Source organism: Chiloscyllium plagiosum, chromosome 8 (assembly GCF_004010195.1).
Source record: "Chiloscyllium plagiosum isolate BGI_BamShark_2017 chromosome 8, ASM401019v2, whole genome shotgun sequence".
NCBI classification, from domain to species: domain Eukaryota; kingdom Metazoa; phylum Chordata; class Chondrichthyes; order Orectolobiformes; family Hemiscylliidae; genus Chiloscyllium; species Chiloscyllium plagiosum.
Genome location: NC_057717.1, coordinates 101,931,845 through 101,955,687, shown reverse-complemented (window position 1 = coordinate 101,955,687; position 23,843 = coordinate 101,931,845). Strand labels below are relative to the sequence as shown.

The 23,843-nt window shown below is 43.4% G+C and overlaps 1 protein-coding gene and 1 long non-coding RNA gene across 3 annotated transcripts in view; one reads left to right on the top strand and one right to left on the bottom strand.

Annotated features, from left to right (window-relative positions):
* The window catches only part of LOC122552260, an 18,590-nt gene extending 12,735 nt beyond the window's left edge, over positions 1 to 5,855 (bottom strand). For both annotated transcript variants that reach the window (XR_006312339.1, XR_006312340.1), the window contains exons 1-2: positions 5,760 to 5,855; positions 1,302 to 1,439 (exon numbers count right to left, since the gene is read on the bottom strand). This is a non-coding gene — a long non-coding RNA (uncharacterized LOC122552260). The remainder of the gene's footprint in view (positions 1 to 1,301; positions 1,440 to 5,759) is intronic.
* Positions 4,902 to 23,843, top strand: part of LOC122552259 (retinol dehydrogenase 8-like) — a 23,623-nt gene continuing 4,681 nt past the window's right edge. The window contains exons 1-6 of the mRNA XM_043694947.1: positions 4,902 to 4,998; positions 12,647 to 12,764; positions 18,068 to 18,229; positions 19,568 to 19,747; positions 19,889 to 19,982; positions 21,980 to 22,163. Of these exons, the coding sequence (XP_043550882.1) occupies positions 12,668 to 12,764; positions 18,068 to 18,229; positions 19,568 to 19,747; positions 19,889 to 19,982; positions 21,980 to 22,163 (717 nt within the window). The 5' untranslated portion in view covers positions 4,902 to 4,998; positions 12,647 to 12,667. The remainder of the gene's footprint in view (positions 4,999 to 12,646; positions 12,765 to 18,067; positions 18,230 to 19,567; positions 19,748 to 19,888; positions 19,983 to 21,979; positions 22,164 to 23,843) is intronic.

Sequence of the window (23,843 nt, the reverse complement as noted above, 5' to 3'; positions counted from 1 at the left end):
GAAATTCTTATGCTTGCGAGATGTGTCTTCTGGCTCATGATTTTTCCAACTCACATACCACAGCACCCCACATCCCCACTATATCCCAACACATAAAAAATCTTATGACCCCTGGAATTTACAGCCGGGGCACTTTACAGACACCATAAATGAAATTCGCGGAACATCCGACAATTATAAGGGTTGGGTTTCATTGCGTGACAAGGACACATTCTGGTACTGCCATTGCTGCCTGGCACAGAGATCCCACTTTAAGGGCATCTGCGGGTATTGAAGACCAGGGCGGCACAGTGGCTCAGTGGTTAGCACTGCTGCCTCACAGCGCCAGGGATCCAGGTTTGATTTCAGCCTCGGGCGACTCTCTGTGTGGACTTTGCAAGTTCTCCCTGTGACTGTGTGGGATTCCTCTGGTTTCTTCCCACAATCCGAAGACGTGCAGGTTGGGTGATTTGGCTATATTAAATTGCCCATTGTATTCAGGGATGTGTAGGTTAGGGGTAAATGTAGAGTAATGGGTCTGGGTGGGTTACTTTTTGGAGGCTCAGTGTGGGCTGAAGGGATTCTATGATTACGATTAGTTACATTTAAAGGACCAATTCTCAGGGTCCTAATATTTCAATCGAGATTTCTAAGGCCAGAGCAGCTTCATTGATTCCTTGGCGAAGCTGAATTGCTAATGGCCAATTCTGTCCAAAGTCATAGAATGATCCAGTCCAGACTGTCAGGAAGATTATTGGGAAGCACTCCCTCATGTACATACCTGCAGCATTGTGAAACTATCTTCCTCAAACAGCTGGCAAGCGTGGGCCAGAGTGGACAGGACAACTCAGACTGATCAGATTTTTCACATAAAAGCAAACTATTGTAGATACTGGTAATCTGAGTTATTGGATTAGATTCCCTACAGTGTGGAAACAGTCCAACAAGCCCTTCGGCCCAACAAGTCCACACCAACCCTCCAGAGAGTAACCCACCAAACCCATTCCCCTACCCTATATATACCACTGACTAATGCACCTAACACACTATGGGTAATTTAGCATGGCCAGTTCTCCTGACCTGCACATCTTTGGATTGTGGGAGGAAACCAGAGCACCCAGAGGAAACCCACACTGATACGGGGAGAATGTGCAAACTCCACACTGACAGTCGCCTGAGGCTGGAATCAAACACGGATCCCTAGCGCTGTGAGGCAGCAGTGTTAACCACTGATCCACCATGCCACCCATAAGTTAAGAACAGAAATTGCTTGAGTGGCCTTGCAGGTCGGGCAGCACCTGAACACAAGGGAACACACCTACCTTTAGATCTTAAGGCACAGGTGCAGATGTGGGTCATTCACCCCATCGAGACAGCTCCGCCATTCAATCAGGTCATTGTTGATCGGACAATACTAACTCCACTTTCTGCCCAGAGGAGCCCAGCAAGTCGGACAGCGACTGTGGGGAGAGAAACAGAGTTCATGTTTTGAGTCAGATATGACCTCCTTCAGCTGTGTGTTTAGGTTCATGCAGGCTTCTGAGGAAGCACAACACTGATTTACCAAACTAATCCTGAGGCTAAAAGGATCCAATGGAAAGATCAATTTCTTCAGAGAAAGGCGCCATCCAGTAAAAGGAATAGAATGACAACAAATGGAGTGGCTCAGAGGTTAGCACTATTGCCTCAGAGTACCAGGGACCCGTGTCTGATTCCAGCCTTAGGCGAGTGTCTGTTTGGAGCTTGCACATTCTCCCCATGTCTGCGTGGGTGTCCTCCCATAATTCAGAGATGTGCAGGTTAGGATGGATTGTCCATGCTAAACTGCCCATAGTGTTCAGGCATATGTGAGTTAGGTGCATTAGTCAGGGCTAAATATAGAGTAATAGGGGAATGGGCCTGGGTGGGATATCCTTCGGAGGGTCAGTGTGGACTTGCTGGGCTGAAGGGCCTGTCTCCACACTTGAGGGACTCTGTGCTTCTAACCAATTCCTGCTCTCTGAGGCATTCTGTACCACAGAGGGCAGTCAAGGCTGGGTTATTAAGTACATTCAATTCAGCTGAGATAGATTTTTTTAATCAACATGGGAATCAAAGATTATGGGGATAAAGCAGAAAGTGGAGTTGAGAATTCTCAGTTCATAGAGTCATAGAGATGTGCACCACAGAAACACAACTCGTCCATGCCAACCAGATATCCCAACCTAATCTAATCCCATTGGCCAGCACTTGGCCCTATCCCTCTAAACCCTCCCTATTCATATACCCAACCAGATGCCTTTTAAATGTTGTAATTGTACCAGCCTCCACCACTTCCCTCTGGTAGCTCATCCCATACACACACCACCCTCTGCATGAAAAAGTTGCCCCTTAGGTCCCTTTTATATCTTTCCTCCTCACCCTAAACGTATACCCGCCATGATCTCATTGAATAATGAAGTAGATTTGATGGGCTGAAAGGCCTACTGCTGCTCCTATGTTTCCTGGTCTAAAGGTGGGCTTGTATTCCCTTGTGCACAGGAGATTAAGAGCTAACATTAAGACGTACCAAGAGAAACAGTATCAAGAATGTGCCTTTCAGCTGTTCTACAGTCCAAAGACGTGCAGATTAGGTGGGTTGGCCATTGGAAATGCAGGGTTACAGGATAGGATAGGTGGGATGCTCTTTGGAGAGTCAGCGTGGACTTGTTGGGTTGAATGGCCTGTTTCCACATTGTAGGGAATTTATAAACAATAAATAATTGGTTAAATAGAACCGGTGTCGCGAAAAGGGGACATGAAGTTGAAGTTTTTTGTCTTTCACCCATCAGGACAAAATACAAGAAACAAGCTTGACAACAGATGCTCAAATTAAAAACAAAATACTTCAGATGACGGAAATCCAAATTAAAGAGAGAGAAAATGCTGGCAGTATGTCTCGAGAGAAACAGTTGGTCTTGTGTCTAGTATAACTTTTCTTCAGAACTGAAAGGAGCTGGAAAATGCTGGTGATTTGGCATCTAGTTTCCATCTCTATCCCTTCTTTACTATTCATTAGCACTCCTTTTGCGTTTTGCTCTGTACACCCTCACCATCTGTTCCACTCATTTCCTCCCCTCAATCAGTTTAACAGACACTAACTGTCCATCACTCCGAGTGCTGTAAACCAGGCTACAGGGCAACAAAAGGACTCTCTCACCCTGACTGCTGGAATCAAATGCAGTCGGAAGGAATTAAAACTCAACCAATCTGCAAAATGAAGGATTATGAAACCTTCTTTGCCAACAGTAACCTCCATTAGAACAAACTTTAATGATTAATTCTTTGTCAACAACACAGAGGCAAATCTATCTGTCTGTGCTCTTTGAGCGTTTAGAACTTTGAACTTGTTTCATTTGTAATTTTTGTGTAGGTAGAAGGCTAATGCTTCTCACTTTTAATAATTAAAAATTTTCCCTCTTGGTTGGGAAGAAAGCTGGTTAAATTTACTCCCTTTTAAAGCGCAAGTTCATTTCGGTCTGGGAAAAAGATATCCACAAGGCAAAGAGAACTTACTAACTTCAATTTATGATCAGAGTGGTGCTGGTAAAGCACAGCAGCTCAGGCAGCATCCGAGGAGCAGGAAAATCGACGTTTCGGGCAAAAGCCCTTCATCAGCCCTACCTGTCCGTCTTCCTTCCCACCTATCCACTCCACCCTCCCCTCTGACCTATCAGCATTACCCCACCTCCATCCACCTATTGCGCTCTCAGCTACCTTCCCCCCCCCAGTCCCAGCCCCCTCCTATTTATCTCTCCATCCCCTCGTCACACAAGCCTCATTCTTGATGAAGGGCTCTTGCCTGTAATGTTGATTCTCCTGCTCCTTGGATGCTGCCTGACCTGCTGTGTTTTTCTAGCACCCCACTCTAGAATTATATATGGTCAAGATTAGGAGAGTAAGTGGCAAATTAAGTCAAGCATAAAGTCCTCAGAGGTCTTGGCCGGGTGGATGCAGAGAGGATGTTTCCTCCTGTGAATGAACCTCGGACGAGGGGTCAAAATAAGGCATTGCCCATTGAAGGCAGAAATAAGGGGAACACTTTCTCACAAGGTTTGCAAACACTTCCTCGAAAGGCATTGGAGATGTCAGTGTTGGACTGGGTTGGACAAGGTCAAAAATCACATGACACCAGGTTATAGTCCAACTTTTTTATTTGAAAACGCTAGCTTTCGGAGCGCTGCTCCTTCATGAGCTCACAAGCACCAGATGAAGGAGCAGAGCTCCAAACAATGCACAGACACCTGGTGTCGTCTGACATTTGTAACAAAGGCATTGGAAGCAAAGTCCTTGAATATTTTTAAGGCAAAGGAAGAGAGACTCTTGATCAGCAAAGGGTGTGAAAGGCTGTTGGCATTAGGCAGGGACATCAATGCAATCAGATTAGCCATGAGCTGATTGAACGTCAATGGATCAGCGGCTCAGTGGTTTACACTGCTGCCTCACGGCGTCAGTGACCTGGGCTCAATCCCAGCCTTGGGTGACTGTCTGTGTGGAGTTTGCAAATTCTTCCTGTGTCTGTGTGGGTTTCCACACAGGTTAGGTGGATTGGCTGTGCTAAATTGCCCACAGTAGTCATGGGAAATGCCAGGGGGATAGAGTAGGTGGGATTCTCTTCAGAGAGTTGTGTGGATTTGATTGGCCTAATAGCCTCCTTCCACGTTGTAGGGATTCTACCATGTCCATCTGAGGCAGAAATACACACTTGACTGACCAAATGAAAATGTGGAGTCTTTTTGTTTAATATTCAGTTCAAGATAAATCAAATTGCATTTGGTAGGTTCTGGTTAAAAATTACATTCGACAGACAACATCACACTTATAATTGCTTAAGTTATTCAACAAAAACAAAAGAGGTACAAAAACTAATGAAAACTCCGAACACGCACAGCCCCTACGTGTGTCCGAGGGAAGCTGTTGCTAGGGATTACAGTAAGCAGATCTATTCTGACCAGAGTTTAGTTCTCTGTTGCTGATGGTCAGACTGCGTTCAATTAAAAGGTAATGTGCTGTTATCCTGCGCAATAATTTAAAATTGCTGCCTTTGTATTAGTCCTTGCGTATGCATTTATATTATCTAATAATTTCTACAAATATGCTAAAAATCACATTTGTTGAAAAAAATTACATTGGTGCATATAATAGGAAGTAAATAGTGTGCCTGCTTTTTGGTGAAACTCTGAATAAGCACCATCTTATCTGTAATTAAAAATGTGCACTCATCCTTGTTCAAATTAAGGCAATGTTTCTTTTGAAAATGCAGGCGTTTGCAACGTTACTCATTTCTGTTTTATCTTAATTGCCATCCAAATTTCCATATTCTCATAAACTATTTTCAACACTGCGATCTCTGTTGCAACAAATCCAAACTAGAAATAGCTTTCAGCTATTAAAACAGAGTGCAAAATAACTGGGTCACCCGAAATTGAGCACCATTTAGCCTTGAGAAATTGTCACGTTTCCAGTCCAGCTGTGTCCACCAATTGCTTAATTTGCTCCGTAGAAACTAGTGGAAATATATTGTGACAGTTTTAATGCATGCAAGAGTTGCAATGCATTGAGCAGTCGTGCAAATCAGTATGACCATTTCCCTGTCACTTGTCCGGTGCAGAGGAGAAAACATGAACACTTCAGCCCTGTGCTGTTACTGATTGCAGGCATTATACATCAACAGCTACAAACTATAAGCAATTTTCAGGGTTCTTGTGGTACAGTGGCAACACACATAGCTCTAGGCCAGGAGACCCAGGTTCAAGTCTCACCTGCTCCAGAGCTCCAATAACACACGGGTTGGTTAGAAAATATCCAGCGAGCTACAGGGCTCTTGTGACAAAGTGGTACTGCCCCTTCCTGGAGACCCAGGTTCAAGTTGCACTTGCTCCAAAGGTGTACAATAAAAGGTTTTAACAGGGTGACTGGAAAATATCTGTCAGCAATTTATGTTGACAGACTGTACAAGGTGGGATTGTGCTCCTTGGGAGCAGAAAAATGGTTGAGGGTGGATTTATTAAAAACATTTAATATTATGTTGGCTTTGAATAAATTAGGTAGGGAGAAATTGTTTCCAGTGGTGATTAAAAGAACAGACATGAAATAACTAGCAAAAGATAAAGGGGGATAGGTGAGGTGAAATCTTTTTTACTCAGCGGGTTATGATCTGGAATGCAGTGTCTAACAAAAGATTCCACAGTAACTTTCAAAAAGGCAATTGGAATAATATTTAGAAAATAAAATAGTTCCAAGGCAATAGTGCCAAAGAGTGGAGAAACAGGACTAATTGACAACTTTGTCAAGGTTCCTCATGGCAGACTGGTACAAAAGATGAAGTCACATGGTATCAGGAGTGAGTTGGTAATTTGGATACAGAGCTGGCTTAGTCATAGGAGACAGAGGGTAACGGTGGAGGAATGCATCTTCAGAATGGAGGACTGTGACTATTGGTATTCCACAGGGATCAGTGCTGGGACCCCTGCTGCTAATGGTCTACATCAATGATTCGGAGGAAAGTGGGGCTGGTATAATTAGTAAATTCGCGGACAATACAAAGATTGGTGGAGTTGCTGATAGTGAGGAGGACTGTCAGATAGCACTGCAAGAGATAGATCAGTTGGGGGCATGGGCAGAAAAATAGCAAATGGAACTTAATCTGGACAAATGTGTTCGGGAGACTGTGTTTAGGGAGGTGAAATTGGAGCTGGATGTACTCAGGATCATCCGAGATGCTGAGCGCGTCATAGATAAGAGTTTTAGTGAGATGAAATAGCTGAAGAGTCATTCAGTGAGGCTTTGTGGATAGAGCTAAGAAATAAGGGGATAGTGATATTATTGAGGTTGTACTATAGGCCCCCAAATAGTCAACGGGAATTCAAAGAACAAATATGTAGGGAGATTGGGGAGACTTGCAGGAGCAATAGGATTGTCATAGTCTCCTAACATAGACTGGGTCTGCCAAACTGTTGAGGGCTTAGATGGAGTGGAATTTGTTAAGTGCACTCAGGAAAGTGCCCTCAAGCAGTATATAGAGGGTCCCACTTGGGAAGGGGCAAAACCCGACCTACTCTTGGGAAATAGGGTGGGACAGGTGACAGCGGGGGAGCACTAGTGACCATAACTCTGTCAATTTATAAATAGTTATGGAGAGGGACAAAATTAGTCTACACGTTCAAGTTCTAAATTGGGGCAAGACAAATTTTGATGGAATTAGACAGGAGCGTGCGGGGGTTGATTGGAGTATTTGGTTTACAGGCAAAGGAGCCTCTGGCAAGTAGGAGGCCTTTATAAGTGAGATAGCGAGAATTCAAGGTCTACGCGTTCCTGTGAGGGTGAAAGGCAAGGTTGGCAGGAATAGGGAACGCTGGATGACAAGAAAAAAGGAGGTATGGCTCAGATTTAGGCAGCTGGGATCAAGGGAATCCCTGGAGGTATACAGGGGATACAGGAGTTTACTGAAGAAGGAAATCAGGAGGGCGAAAAGGGGGCACGAAATAGCCTTGGCTGAGTAAAAGAGGGTGAATCCAAAGAGATTCTTTAAGTATAGTAAAGGAAAAAAAATAACTATAGAGACAATAGGGCCCCTCAAGGGCTAAAGTGGACATGTATGTATTGAACCTAAGGAGATGGGCAAGATTCTCAATGAATATTTCTCCTCTGTGTTCACTGCGGAGAAAGACATAAAGACTTAGGAACTTGGGGAAGTTAGTGGTGATATCTTGGGAACAGTCTATATCACAGTAGAGGTGCTGTTGGGTGTATTAGAATGTATGAAGGCGGATAAATCTCCTGGTCCTGACCAAATATACTCAAGAACACTGCAAAGAGGCTCGAGAAGAAATTATGGGGGCCCTGGCTTATATTTTTGCATCATCGTTAGCCATGGGTGAGGTCCCGGAAGATTGGAGGGTAGCAAGTGTTGTGCCCTTATTCAAGAAGGACTACAAAGAAAAACCTGGGAACTGTAGACCAGTAAACTTAACATCTGTGGGAGGTAAGTTCATTGAGAAGATTCTGAGGGATAAGATATACATGCATTTGGAAAGACAGGGTTTAATTAGGAGTAGTCAGCATGGCTTTGTTAGTGAGAGATCATGGCTCAGACATTGGTGAGAGTTCTTTGATGAAGTGACCAGGAAGGTTGACGAGGGCAGGGCGGTAGTCTATATGGATTTCAGTAAGGCCTTTAATATGGTTTCACATGGTAGGCTGCTCTGGAAAGTTAGCATCCAGGGGGAGCTGGCAAACTGGATTCAAAATTGGCTTGATGGTAGGAAGCAGAGGGTAATAGTGGAAGGATGCTTGTCAAACTGGAGGCCTGTGACTAGTGGAGTGCCTCATGAGTTGGTGCTGGGCCCATTATTATTTATTATCTATATCAATGATTTGGATAAGAATGTACAAGGCATGATTAGTAGGTTTGCAGATGACAATAAATAGGCAGTATCATGGATAGTGAGGAAGGTTATCAGAAATTGCAGAGGGACCTTGATCAGCTGGGGAAGTGGGCTGAGAAATGGCAAATGGAGTTTAATATAGATAAGAGTGAGGTCTTGCATTTTGTAAAGTCAAATCAAGGTAGGAGTTTCATGGTGAATGGTAGGGCCTTAACGAGTGGAGTGGAACAGAGGGATCTTGATATTCAGGTGCATGGTTCTCTGAAAGTGGAGTCACAGGTAGACAGGGGAGTGAGGAAGGCTCTTGGCCCACTGGCCTTCATCAGTCAGGGCATTGAGTATAGAAGTTGGGAAGTTATGTTGCAGTTCTACAAGACGTTGGGGAGGCTGCACTTGGAATATTGTGTTCAGTTTTGGTCACCTTGCTATTGGAAGGATGCTATTAAACTGGAAAGAGTGCAGGAGAAATTTACAAGGCTGTTGCCAGGACTGAGTTATAGGGAGAGGTTGGTCAAACTAGGACATTTTCCTTTAGCGTGTAGGAAACTGAGGGGGGATCTTATAGAAGTGTATAAGATCACAAGAGGCCTGGAGAGGGTGAATGCACTCAGTCTTTTTGCCAGGTTTGGGGAATCAAGGACTAGAGGGAATCAGTTTAAGGTTAGAGAGGAAAGAATAAAAGGGAACCTGAGGGGCAACTTTTTTACATAGAGGGTGGTACACATATGGAATGAGCTGTCAGCGGAAGTGGTTCAGGCCGGTACATTAACAGCATTTAAAAGGCAGTTAGACAAATACATGGATAGGAAATGTTTAGAAGGATATGGGCCAAGTGCAGGGAAATGGGGTTAGCGTGGATGGATATTTTGGTCGGCATGGACCAGTTTGGGCCAAAGGGCCTGTCTCGGTGCTGTGGGACTCTTTGACTCTAAATGTGAGGTGATGCATTTTGCAAGGTCATTTACACATGGAAATTATACAGTGAATGGCAGAACCCTTCGGAGTATTGATATGCAGAGGGATCTGGGTGTGCAGGTCCACAGATCACTGAAGGTTGCAGCGCAGGTAGATAAGGGAGTAAACAAGGCCTGCTTGCCTTCATTGGAAAGGACATTGAGTATAAGGACAGGCTCATTATGCTGCATCTTTATAGAACCTTAGTTAGACCACACTTGGAATGTTACCTACTGTTCTGGTTTCCAGATTAGCAGAGGGATATGGATGCTTTGGAACGGTTACAGAATAGGTTTACCAGGATGTTGCCTGGCATGGGGGAATTTTAGCTATGAAGAAAGGTTGGATAGACTGGGTTTGTTATTACTGGAACTAAGGAGGTTGAGGGGCAGCCTGATAGACGTTTATAAGATTGTGAATGGCATGGACAGAGTGGGAAATATGAGGCGTTTTCCCAGGGTGAAGAGGGCAATTACTCAAGTTCAAGGTTCAAGGGGCAGGGGGTAGTTTAAAAGAGATGTGCGAGGCAGGTTTTTCACACAAAGGGTGGTAAGTGCCTGGAACACGCTGCCAGAGGAGGTGGTGGAAGCAGAGACTATAGCAGTGTTCAAGAAGCGCCTGGACAAATACAGGAATGGGAAGGGGAATAGAGGGATATGGATCCTGTAAGGGAAGACAGTTTTAGTATGGAAGGGCAGAATGTGTTGGTGCAGGCCTAGAGGGCCGAAGAGCCTGCTCCTCTTGGTGTATTATTCTTTGATCTTTGTCAGTGAACTATCACAAGCATGATGGGCTGAATGAAAACAGAAAGTGCTGGAGAAATTCAGCAGGTCTGGCAGCATGCGTGGAGAGAGAAACAGAGTTCATGTTTCGAGTTCAGTCTGATTCTTTTTTAGAACCGAACTGCACAACCTTCTTCTGTGTTCTAACATCAAAGGATTACCTGCTTCAAACAAAAGAGTGTCGGTGTATGGTTTCCAAGATGTATATAAGTACAGTAGCGCCTCGACATACGAACGACCCCATTCACGAACAAATTGGTTTACCAACAGGATTGTATGTAAAATTTTGCTTCAACATACATATGAAATTCAAGGTACGAACAAAGGTACAAACGCAATAAGCCCGTGTGCGACCACGTGGTTTCATTGTTCTGCTTTGCTACGCACTTGTTGAACACAAAAGCTCTCGGGCCCCGCGTGATCTTATTCAGTTCGTCTTTGGCGCGTGCGCTGTGAACAGTGTTCGTTGCTACATCCAAGCATTCTTACACTATCCGAACGATGGGAAAAATTGATTCAGTTCACAAACTTTTCGGTTCGCGAACCGGGTCCCGGAACGGATTAAGTTCGTAAGTCGAGGCGCTACTGTACATCCTCCGAAAATAACCCCATGTCAGAGCCTGAGGTTGGGTAATAGCATGTGACTGAAGAGAATTTCCAAAAGGGAAAGATCTATAATTTAGGCAAATAACCTAATTACCTGTAAATCAAGCATTATGCTCAGGTACACGGGAATTCTTTAAGTTGACTTAGACATGCATTTAATTACAGTACATATGTGCTTCCAGATAGGCATGAGCTTCCAGGGAAGCAACCTTTTGATTCTAAAATTATGTCATTGCCTCGCCCCTTCCTGTTTCTGTAATCGTCTCTGACTCTCCAACCCTTTGCAATTCTGACCTTTTAAAATTTTCTAAGTTTCATGATTTCACTATCAGCCACCCTGCCTTCTGCTGTCAGGGTCCCGAGCATTAGAATTCCACCCCGAAACAGCTCCAGCTTGCTTTTGCTCTTAAGACATGCACTTTAAAATCGAACACTTTAACTATGCTTTTGGTCATCGACCAGAATATTTCCTTATGCAGGAGAAAGTGAGGTCTGCAGATGCTGGAGATCAGAGCTGAAAATGTGTTGCTGGAAAAGCGCAGCAGGTCAGGCAGCATCCAGGGAGGGCTTATGCCCGAAACGTCGATTCTCCTGTTCCCTGGCTATTTCCTTATGCAGCTTGGTGTCAAAATATGCTTTATATTATTTCGTTAGATGTTTATATACTTAAAGGTGCAACATAAATGCAGGACGTTGTCATGTGGATCACCCAGGCTTAAGGTCAGTGAAGAGACAGATGGATACATTCATAGAGGGACTGTATCTGTTCTTTTTTAGCTTCTTATCACCATGGAAAACAAAACAGCTCAGTTGTCTGGTTTATGATGCAAAATAATGTCAACAATGTGGGTTCAATTCTCTCACTGGCTGAGGTTACCATGAAGGACTTTGCTTCTCAACCCCTCCCCTCACCTGAGGCGCAGTGACCCTCAGATTAAACTATCACTAGTTGTCTCTCTCTAATGGAATGTGGCAACTTGCCCTTTTAACTTATTACTATGCAATCTATCCCTGGCATGGCAGCTATAGTATGTTATAGACCAGGCTAGAGCCCCTCAAAACATTTCAAGACAGTAGCCCAGACCCTAACTCTGCGAGTTGTTTTAAGCAGGTATAACACAAATATCCCAGGAGTAATGCAGTTGGTCAAACTATTTAGTTTTAAACAAAACACAATTTATTTACGAGATTACTGAATGAAGCACAAACAAAAGAGAATAGGATATGGGATAACTTAACCTTTCCAACAACCCAACAGATTATCCCAACTTAATGATGCCATTCCCGATATTCACAACAATCCCCATAAACACCCCTTGGCACAAAAGGTAAAATCAAACACAGTGCCTTACAGGAGAGAGAGAGATGGCAGAGAGATTCAGCGTGGAACACTTTCTTCCATGTAGCTGCTCCTTAGAGCAGCAGCCTCAAAACTGACTGCCTGCTTTCAGTCTACAGCCAGACTGTTAACCCAAACCAAACCAGAGAAAAGCTGAGCTGGGAGAACTGGGCACTCCCCTTTCATTGTGCAAGTGTTTTTCTTTTAACTTGAAAGCCTTTTTTACTGAGGCAGTATCTGTTGGCTATACTCAAATTGGCCCTAAAACCCTTCAAACCCAGACTTTTCAGAATCACTGCTTCATGACCTCTCTGAAAACAAAAGCCCAAGGAACAGTAAACCTTGTTAAAGAAGTAGCATCATCACAAGTAACCAGTCTGAGAGCTTTTTTTTAGAAAAGTTAAATAAATCACCATAACCAATTATTAAGCTTGCAAATGGATTTGTGAAGAGCCCTGTATTTCTCAGGACCAAATGCAAGTTTTTCTGTTTAACACACAAATCTATGTACAGATTGTTTAGTTCAGAATCAAAAGGCAGAATCTTACACACCCTGTTATCTTTTTCTGTGTTTGAAATAGTCCACAACAGGAAAACCCACCATGTCTCCAAGAACTGTTGTAATCACAGGCTGTTCCTCAGGTATTGGCCTGGCACTGGCAGTCAAACTAGCAAAAGATCAGTTGAAACGATTCAAAGGTAAGACAGCTTCTGCTGTGTTCTAACCAAGAGTTAATATTGAAGCAAGATCTTTAGGTTATGTTGTGAAAATGTACATAAAAATGTACATTAAAAATTCCAGCACAGAAAGACATCATTGTGACCACCATGTCTGTACCAGGAGATGGGCGTTCCAGTTTAGTTGTATTTTCTAGCTCTTTCTATGTCCATACTCCTTGACTGACAGTTCCATTACCTCCAGGCAGGGGGGTTAACAAGGTAGGACGATACTGCACAGGAACAGGCCCTTCAGCCCACTATGTTGTGCCAAACATGACACCAAATTAAACTAATCCCTTCCACCTATCCTTGGTCCACATCCCTCCATTCCTTGCATATTCATGTGCTTAGCTAAAAGTCCCTGAAACGCTCCTACCATATCTGCCTCCACCTGACAGCACATTCCAGACTCCTAAAAATTCTTGGCAGAAGTGGATACTGCAGATGCTGGAAATTAGAGTCAAGATTAGAGGGCGCTGGAAAAGCACAGCAGGTCAGGGCAGCATCCGAGGAGCAGGAAAATCGGTGTTTTGGGCAAAAGCCCTTCATCAGCCCTCCTAAAAAAACTTGCCCCTCACATCTCCTTTGAACTTTCACCCCCTCACCTTAAATGCATGCCTGCCAGTATTAGACATTTCAACTCCGGGAAAAAGATCTTGACCATCAACCCTATCTATGCACCTCATAATTTTATAGATTTCCATCAAGTCACCTCTCAGCCTTCACCACTCCAGAGTAAACAACCCAAATTCTTCTAGTCTCTCCTTATTGTCCTACCCTCTAATCCAGGCAGCATCCTGGTAAACCTCTTCTGCGCCCTCTCCAAAGCCTCCACATCCTTCCTGTAATGTGGCAACTAGAATTGAATGCAATACTGTCAGTGCTGTGTAACCAAAATCTTATAAAGCTGCAACATGGCATCCTGACTCTTGTATTTAATTCCCCGACCAATAAAGGCAAGCCTTCTTTACCACCCTATCTACTTGAGTGGCCACATTGCAGGGAGCTATGGACTTGAACCCCCAGATCTCTCTGTACATCAATGCTGTTCATGGTCCTCCCACAAAGTGAAACAAAATTTGAAGGGAGATCTCTTGACCCAGTTGGATTGCAGTTCTGAAACTCTCAGTCTGAAAGTGTGATAGAGACAGGAACCCCCACAACTTCTAAAAAGAAAAGGAGGCCACCCCTGGGTTCTGAACGGGTGCAGATTTACTCGCAAGGTCAGGACACAGTGCAGGATAATGTAAAGCAGCCATTCGGAAAAGCCCCTATGTCTGACTTTTAAAACTGCAACCTATATGAGATCGCATGCATTAGTACGTGTTCGTAAGTCAGATGTTTGTAAATCAGGTTCCTCCCATACATGGACATGCATTCAAAATGGAATAATTTATAAAACAATGGAAGAAGAGCTGAACATGAGATTATGCTGAATAGCAATTTGTCAGTCAGCATGGACACAATGGGCTGAATGGCCTCATTGAACTATACATTTTTAAGATACTACGATTTGCCCTTACCGACGATCAGTTAAAACCGGTGTTAATGCAGAACTTGCTTTTAGAGCTCTGGTGCACATTACTATTAGTAAGAGTGTCAGTCCTTCATTACTGACATTTAACTTGCCTTCACACAGTAAAACATCAAAAGCTGTTTGACAATTTGGGTGAAAGAACCAAGTTGGGATTTGGAGTCGGGGGGAGTTTGGATGATCAAGGAGATAAGTTTTATAAAAGGGACGACTGAAGATTGGGAGAGATGTAATAATGTAAATGAAATTGTTGTTCAATCCTGGATGTAACTGCCTATATCTCACTAAACATGGGAAATATAAGCAGGAGTAAACCCAATGTCCCATTCCAATGTTTGACATGATCATCACTGATCCTCTACCTCAAAAGTCCTACTCCCCCCAACCCCTGCCACCATACCTCTTGACACCCATAGATTCTAAAAATCTCTCTCTTGAAATATACTCAACTACTTAATGGAGTTCAATCTGGATAAATGCAAAATATTGCATTTTGGTACAATAAGCAATGGTAGGGGCTTGGGTAATGTTGTAGAACAGAAGGACCTGGGGGTGCACGTACATAATTCTTTAAAGTTTCCATCACATGTAGCGAGGATAGCTAAAAAGGCATTTGGCAGACTTGCCTTCATTGCTCAGTCCTTTGAGTACAGGAGTTTGGATCTTATATTGAGGTTGTACAGGACATTGGTGAGGCCTGTTCTGGAGTACTGTCCAGTTCTGGTCACTCTGTTATAGGAAGGATATTATCAAGCTGGAGAGACTTTAAAAGGGATTTGACACGATGTTGCTGGGTATGAAAAGCTTGAGTTATAAAGAAAGCTGGATAGGCTGGGGGATATTTTTCACTGAATCGTAGAAGGTTGAGAGGTGGCCTGATAGGAGTTTATAAGTAATGAGAGGTACAGATAGGGCTAATGGTAGTTGTCTTTTCCCCAAGATGGGGAATTTCAAGACTAGGGGCCACATTTTTAAGATGAGAGGAGAGACATTTAAAAAAGACGAGGTAAACGTTTTACACAAAGGGTGTGTGGAATGACCTTCCTGAGGAAGTGGTGGATGTAGGGACAGTTACAACGTTTAAAAGACATTTGGATGAATACGTAAATAGGAAAGGTTTGGAGGGATATGGGCCTGGAGCAGGTAGGTGGGACTCATTTAGTTTGGGATTATATTCGATGTAGACTGGTTGCACCGCAGGGTCTGTTTCGGTACTGTATGATTTAATGACTTGGCCTCCACAGCCTTCTGTGGCAGAGAATTCCACGGGTTCAACACCTGACTGAAACAATTTATCCCAATTATCTCAATCGGAAATGGCTTACTGTGTGTTGTTCCTGCACAGAATTCTGAGTTGCCCACATGCTATATTTAAAGCAAAGCAAAGCAAAGGTTATATGCACCGAGTGTCAGAATCATAGAGTTGTACAGCACAGAAACAGACCCTTCAGTCCAACTCATCCATGCTGACAAGATATGCTAAATTAATCTAGTCTCATTTGCCAGTGTTTGGCCCATATCCCTCTAAACCCTTACTATTCATATACCCAACCAGATGCCTTTTAAATATAGTAATTGTACCAGCCTCCACCACTTCCTCCAGCAGCTCAATCCATACACGCATCACCCTCTGCATGAGAAATGTTGCCCTTAAGATCCCTTTTAAATCTTTCCCCTTTCACCTTAAACCTATGCCCTCTAGTTTTAGACTATTCACCCTATCCATGCCCCTCATGATTTTACAAACCTCTATAAGGTCACCCCTCAGCCTCCTGACGCTCCAGGGAAAATAGCCCCAGCCTGTTCAGCCTTTCTCTATAGCTCAAATCCTCCAACCCTGCCAACATCCTTGTAAATCTTTTCTGAACCCTTTCAAGTTTCACAGCATCCTTCCCATAGAAGGAAGGTCAAAATTGCACGGAGTTTAATTTCAATAATAGTGAAGTGCTACACTTTGGAAAGGCAAATCAGGGTGGGACTTAATGCTAACGTCCCAGGGAGTGTTGCTGAACAAAGAGACCTTGGAGTGGAGGTTCATAGCTCCTTGAAAGTGGAGTCACAGGTAGATAGAATAGTGAAGAAGGTGTTTGGTATGCTTTCCTTTATTGGCCAGAGTATTGAGTACAGGAGCTGGGAGGTCATGTTGCAGCTGTACAGGACATTGGTTAGGCCACTGTTGGAATATTGCGTGCAATTCTGGTCTCCCAGCTATAAGAAGGATATTCTGAGGAAGGGTAATTGGACCCAAACCTTTAACTTTGACTTCTCTTCCCAGATGCTGCCAGACTTGCTGAGCTTTTTCCAGCAATCTCTGTTTTTGTTTCTGATTTACAGCATCCATTTTTATTTACCCAGAACATTACCTGCCTCTTCAGATTAATAATATCGCGATAATACCACTGGGCCATCACTTCCCACATGATGCTTTGAAGGCGGGGTGTTGAACTGAATTTCTGACTGTTTGCCTCAGGTGGTTGGAAAACATCTTATGACACTCTTTTAAAGACCATAACATCGCCTTGACCAATATTTATCTGTCAATTGACAACAGTCAAGCAGATTATCTGGTGTTATTCCATTACTGTTTGTGGGAGCTTGCTGTGCATGAATTGACTGTCCTGTTTCCACAATAGTGACTGTACCTCAAAAAGGATTTCATTGGTGACAAGGCACTTTGGAATATTCTGAGGTTACTAAAGGTGAGATAGAAAAATGAGCCTTTAATAAGCAAAGCTGGTTTGATGGACTGACTACATTTGTGTTCAGTTACTAAGAAAGATGATCACAGAGAAAAGTACACACATTTGAGAAATAAGCTGGAATGGTAACATGGATTAAACTGATATTCAGCTAAGGTGAGACAAAACAGTTCAGAGGAATTCAGAACAGTTCACAGTATAGCTCATGCTGCAACTATACAAAACACTAGTGCGGCCACACTTGGAATATTTTGTACAATCTGGTCGCCCCATTACAGGAAATATGTGGAAGCATTGGAAAAGGTGCAGAGGAGACTTTCCAGGATGTTGCCTGGTCTGAAGGGAAGGTCTTACGAGGAAAGAGTGAGAGACTTGGGTCTGTTCTCATTGGAAAAAAGAAGGCTAAGGGGGGATTTGATAGAGACATATAAGATGATCAGACGATTAGATAGGGTAGACAGTGAAATGCTTTTTCCTAGGATGCTGAGGGGGCATAGCTACAATTTGAGGGGTGGTAGCTTTAAGACAGATATCAGAGGCAGGTTTGTTACTCAGAGAGTGGTAAGGGCATGGAATGCTCTGCCTGCCAATGTTGTTAACACAGCCACATTAGGGAGATTTAAACAATCCTTGGATGATGATGGGATAGTATAGGGGGATGGACTTAGATTAGTTCACAGATTGGCGCAACATCGAGGGCCAAAGGGCCTGTTCTGCACTGTATTGTTCTGTGTTCTATGTTCTATAACTTCATCTAAACCTTATCTTGTGAATGGATATGACTTGAACTCCCTCTATGTGCTTTACAACATGGATTCTACTGTTAAATTGCATTGGTGACTATTATTGCACTATTAAACTGGGTCAACTGATCACTTTTTAAGCTCAATACTCATTCCAACTCTGTATTGATATAAAATGAAAACAATATAAACCATTATTTATGTTTAGAATATGAAATATGTTCTGTGTATACCAAGTGGCTCTATGTTACATCAAAAAGAATCGCCACAAATAAGATGCCACAGTTTAACTTTATTTTGTTGGAGTTATTGCAACAATGCGAGATTTAGGCAAGAAGAAACAACTGGAAGACGCGGCACGCGAGACATTGGACAACATGCTGGAAATTAAAGAACTTGATGTTTGCAGTGAAGATTCCATCTGCAAATGTGTGAACAGTATTCCAGGACAAAAAGTGGACATTTTGGGTGAGGTTTATAAAACAAAAAGAAAGAAACACAAGATGAATTCATTTTTAAAGTTTCCTCATTGAAATAATAAAAAAAGCAATTGAATAGAATCAAGTCACCCTTGAACATAATTAGCTGTATCCTAACTTCAATCCTGGAAATCAGTTTAGCTCAGTTGCTGGTTTAAAAGCAGTGTGATGCCAACAGCGTGGGTTCGATTCCCATCACTGGTTTGAGGTTACAATGAAGGACAGTCCTTCTCAATCTCTCTTCCCTTGCCTGAAGTCTGGTGGCACTCAAGGTTAAATCACCACCAGTTGCTTCTCTCTCTAATGAGAGAGCAGCCCCTATGGTCTGGTAAGACAATGGTGACATAATACAACTCCAACCCTAGTTCTAAACCTAAAGCCCCAGCTTCATGGTAAAGCTAACTATAACTACATCCGAACCTCAAGCAATTCAGACTAATTTGAAACCCACCTCTAGCTCTTAACCCAGCCAAACCCTAATTTGACTTCAAATTCTTGAACACAATTCTATTCTACAGATTACTCTCAGAGTGGGAACAAAGCAAATTAGGACACAGAATTCGCTGCAGCAAGTATATTGCTTCAATTCCACTGCTGTGGAAGGCAGCGGAGGCCAGCTACTTTTCCATAGGGTTTTTTTTCAGAAAGAACCACAGCATAATACAACATAGGAGGATGGTGCCTCTACAGGTTCAATCAAAAAGCTATCTAATTATTCCCACTGACCTGATCTTTGTCTCATAGCTCTGTTAAAGTTTCCTAAACACATCATAACCAGGGCTATGGGCTGCATGGTGGCTCAGTGGTTAGCACTGCTGCCTCACGGCACCAGAGACCCAGGTTTGATTCCAGCCTCGGGTGACTGTCTGTACGGAATCTGCCTGAGTTTCCTCTGGGTGCTCCGGTTTCCTCCCGCAGTCCAAGAATGCGCAGGTTAGATAGATTAGCCATGCTAAAATTGCCCTGTCGTGTCTAGGTGCGGTGAATTCGCTATGGTAAAAATACAGGGTTGCAGGGATAGATTGGGGGTACTGCATCAGGGTGGGATGCTTTTGGAGGATTGGCGCAGATGCGATGGGCTGAATGGCTGCTTTCCACACTGCAGGGTTTCCATGGTAGCGTTAGTTCACCTCCATTCACAGGTAACTAGGAAGAACAAGTTCACATAGGTAGTTAGCATTATGAAAACTTGATTTTTTTTGAGTCTTCTAAGTCTTAATCAGTTCCACACTTTTGGGGGATAACATTTTACATTTGTTTCTGGTTCATGATAACATCTATTTGAGCAAAATCATTAAATTGCACTTGATTGTTCTCTTTGTTTTAGTGAGTAATGCTGGAATGGGACTCATCGGACCAGTTGAGTGCCAAAGCTTAGACACCATGAAAATGGTGTTTGACACAAACTTCTTTGGTCTGACTCGTTTGGTGAAGGAGATTTTACCTGACATGAAAAGAAGGCAGAAGGGCCACATTGTCGTCATGAGTAGCGTTATGGGAATCCACGGTAGGTTGAAGATTTTGATGTCCCATCAGCTCAGTGACATTTAATGTGTCTGCAGTATGGAACGCATAACATTTTATTGTCAAACTTAAACTTCGGTTTCATTTGGCTGGGAATAACATCATTTGTTCTTCATATTTCCAGGTCTTCTCTTCAACGATGTCTATTCAGCATCAAAATTTGCTGTGGAGGGTTTCTGTGAAAGTTTGGCAATTCAAGCCTTAAAATTCAATATAAAGTAAGAGCATTGAAGATTTTTGAACCAGAAGTTTAAAAAAAAAATTCAGAATTCCATCCTTTTAAAAGGCTCAGGCTTCATTTACATCTGGTGTGTTCAATAAACTTATATTTTCTTCACCTCCCTAGTTGCATGACGCTGATCTGATATGTAGCATATGCACGTCTCACTTTGCTTAGCTAAGATCACCTTATCTCAAAATAGCCCATAAGCTTGCTAGCCTTATAGAATTCAGTGTCACAAATCATAGGTGTAGTTTATACACTTGTTGAACTTTGAGATTCTTGTGTTTGAGGAGTGATTTTCCATCCCTGAGCTAGGAGAGGTGAGTTCAAGTCAACCTGCATGCAAATGGTTCAGTTAGAAAATACACCTGATTTACTGATTAGATTAGATTAGATTAGATTACTTACAGTGTGGAAACAGACCCTTCGGCCCAACAAGTCCACACCAACCCGTCGAAGAGCAACCTACCCAGACCCAGTCCCCTACATTTGCCCCTTCACCTAACACTACGAGCAATTTAGCATGGCCAATTCACCTAACCTGCACACTTTTGGACTGTAGGAGGAAACCGGAGCACCCGGAGGAAACCCACGCAGACACGGGGAGAATGTGCAAACTCCACACAGACAGTCAGCTGAGTCCGGGAATTGAACCCGGGTCTCTGGCGCTGTGAGGCAGCAGTGCTATTTACTGATGGTGGTTAATAGATGAAATAACAATACTCCAGGTGTTTGGGTGATTTAATGACACATTCAGGTTTGTGGAAGAACATTTCTGAATATTAGTTGCTAAAGAAAGATCAGGGGACTTCTTAGGGGCTCTTATGGTGTCCTTACCTCTGAAGCTAGAGACCTGGATTTAAGTCATACCTCCTTCAGAGGTACGTAATAATATCTTTGAACAGGTTGGGTAAGGAACAAGAATCTAGGGAGCTATAAGGGTTCTTGTGGAGCAGTGCTAGTGGCCCTATCTCTGATCCAGCAGACCTGCGTTCAAGCCCCACCTGCTCCAAAGGTGTGTAGTAGCATCTCTGAACAGGTTTATTCAAAAATACAAAGAGAAAATTCAGGTAAGCTACATTTAGAGAGAGGTGAGCACCACAGGGGTTGGAGTGCATTGTTTCTCTCTCTAATTCACTTTTTAAAAAAATTAGTGTGCAGCTCTGAGGGCTCTTGCAATGCAGTGGCAGTGTCTCTACCTCCAAGCCAGGAGACCCAGGTTCAAATCCTACCTGCTCCACATTCAGGTTGATTGAATAAACATTTTTTCAAAGAAATCAGGTGAGCTACAATGCTTATACTGCCACTGGTTCATGTTGTATTGAGATAATAACTTGAGGCCATTTTAAGATGGAGTGTCTTGGAGCTATCCAGGCATGCCGGTACTTGGTCATTCATAAGGAATGTATTTAGAAGTCAGAGCTGTACAGCAGGGAAGCAGACCCTTCAGTTCAACTCGGCCATGCTGACCAGATATTTCAATTAATCTATTACCCAATACCAGGTTATAGTCCCACAGGTTTAACTGGAAGCACTAGCTTTCGGAGACAACCACCTGGTGAAGGAGCGGCGCTCCGAAAGCTAGTGCTTCCAATTAAACCTGTTGGACTATAACCTGGTGTTGTGTGATTTTTAAACTTTGTCCACCCCAGTCCAACACTGGCTCCTCCAAATCATAATCTATTACCATTTGCCAGCACTTGGCCCATATCCCTCTAAACCCTTCCTATTCGTGTACCCATCCAGATGCCTTTTAAATGTTGTAATTATGCCAGCCTACACCAATTCCTCTGGCATAATTCCATCAATCTACTTCAGGACAAAATGTGTCTTTGTATTGTAGAGGTATGCCAATGATGAAAGGTATGTTGGAAACTTTAGTATTTCTGTTGACATACCCTTCCATTATTCCATTATGTCCATCTAACCTGTAGTTACATTATTTCTCCATAGTTGGCCATGCTGATGCACTGTTCTTGCCTTTTCCTTTAGCATCAGTCTCATTGAGCCAGGACCAGTCATCACTGAGTTTGAAGCCAAATTGTATGAGGATGCTGCTAAAATGGACCTCTCCAGTACGGATGAAGAAACAGCAAAAATGTTTCGGCAACTTTACCTTCCCTATTCCAAGAAAGTCTTCCATACTCTTGGACAAACAGCAGACGATGTAGCCGAGGTATTCTTAAAAAACCAGTGGCCTTGAGCAAATCGTACTTGTAATTTTTATTGGTTTGTTAGTTTCTTTCTCCTGCATAGAACGTGGGTATTGCTGGCCAGCCCAGCATTTATTGCCCAACTCTAAATGCCCAGGGGCCAGTTATGAATCAACTACATTGCTGTGGGTTTGGAGTCACATGGAAGTGAGACCATATGAGGACTGCAGTTTTCAGAGAATCCCTACACTGTGAAAACATGCCTTTTGGCCCAACAAGTCCACACTAACCCTCCGCAGAGTAGCCCACCCAGACCCATTCCCCTACCACCCTACATTTACCCCTGACTAATGCACCTAACCCGCACATCCCTGAACACTACGGGTAATTAAGCATGGCCAAATCGTACATCTTTGGGTTGTGGGAGGAAACCGGAGCACCTGAAAACCCACGCAGACTCGGGGAGAATGTGCAAATTCCACACAGACAGTCGCCTGAGGCAGGAATTGAACCTGGGTCCCTGATACTGAGAGGCAGCAGTGCTAACCAATGAACCACCTGGCTGTGCCACTCTACTGGTGGCAGAAAAAGAATAGCAAAACTTCTATATACGCAGATATGAGAACCTAGTATTCATTACCTCAGTAGTTAAAATGAGTGACATAGTTGGGAAGTTAGGTAGCTATGGGTGAGATAGGAAAGATGTATTGATGGGAGGGGTTTGGTTTTCTCAGTTGGCAAGACCGGTGGTTTGCGATGCAGAGCGATTCCAACAGCACAGGTTCAATATCCACACCAACTGAGGTTACCGTGTACGTCCCACCTTCTCATCCTCTCCCCTCGCCAGAGATGCGGTGACCCTTGGACCACCAGCAGTCATCCTTCCCTAATGACAGAGCAGCCCTCCAGGATCCTGGTACCTTTACCTTCATTAATGATGTTACAGCAAGGAAGTTGGGAGGAGGATTGATTAAAGCTTGGATCTATGGGGCTAAATGTCCTGTTTCTGTGGAGTTAATATATCGTAATACTTTGTAAACTAGCGGGGGTGAAGACCTGAGCAGGGGAGAAGTGAATTCCTTTATATAGAGACCGGTTTTAATCTGAAATGCATTGCCTGAAATGACAATTAATTGGTGCATTTGTGACTTGGATAATTCTTTGAGGGGAAGAAAGATTTGCACAGTTCAAAGATGTGCAGGTTAAGTGGACTAGCCATAGTCAAGATTAGACTAGTGTTGGAAAAGCACAGCAGGTCAAGCAGCATCCAAGGAGCAGGAAAGTCGATGTTTTCCTGCTCCTCAGATGCTGCCTGACCTGCTGTGCTTTTCCAGCACTACTCTAATCTTGACTCTAATCTCCAGCATCTGCAGTACCTACTTTTGCCGGACTGGCCATAGTGTTCAGGAATGTATAGGTTAGGTAAATATAGGAGAGGGAAATGGGTCTGGGTGGGTTACTCTTCGGAAGGTCAGTGTGAACTTGTTGGACCAGAGGCCTGGTTCCACACTGGTGGGGGTTCTATGACCACATAGATGGAAATGTGTTGCTGGAAAAGCGCAGCAGGTCAGGCAGCATCTAGGGAACAGGAGAATCGACGTTTCGGGCATTAGCCCTTCTTCAGGAATGAGGAAAGTTGGTCCAGCAGGCTAAGATAAAAGATAGGGAGGAGGGACTTGGGGGAGGGGCGTCGGAAATGTGAT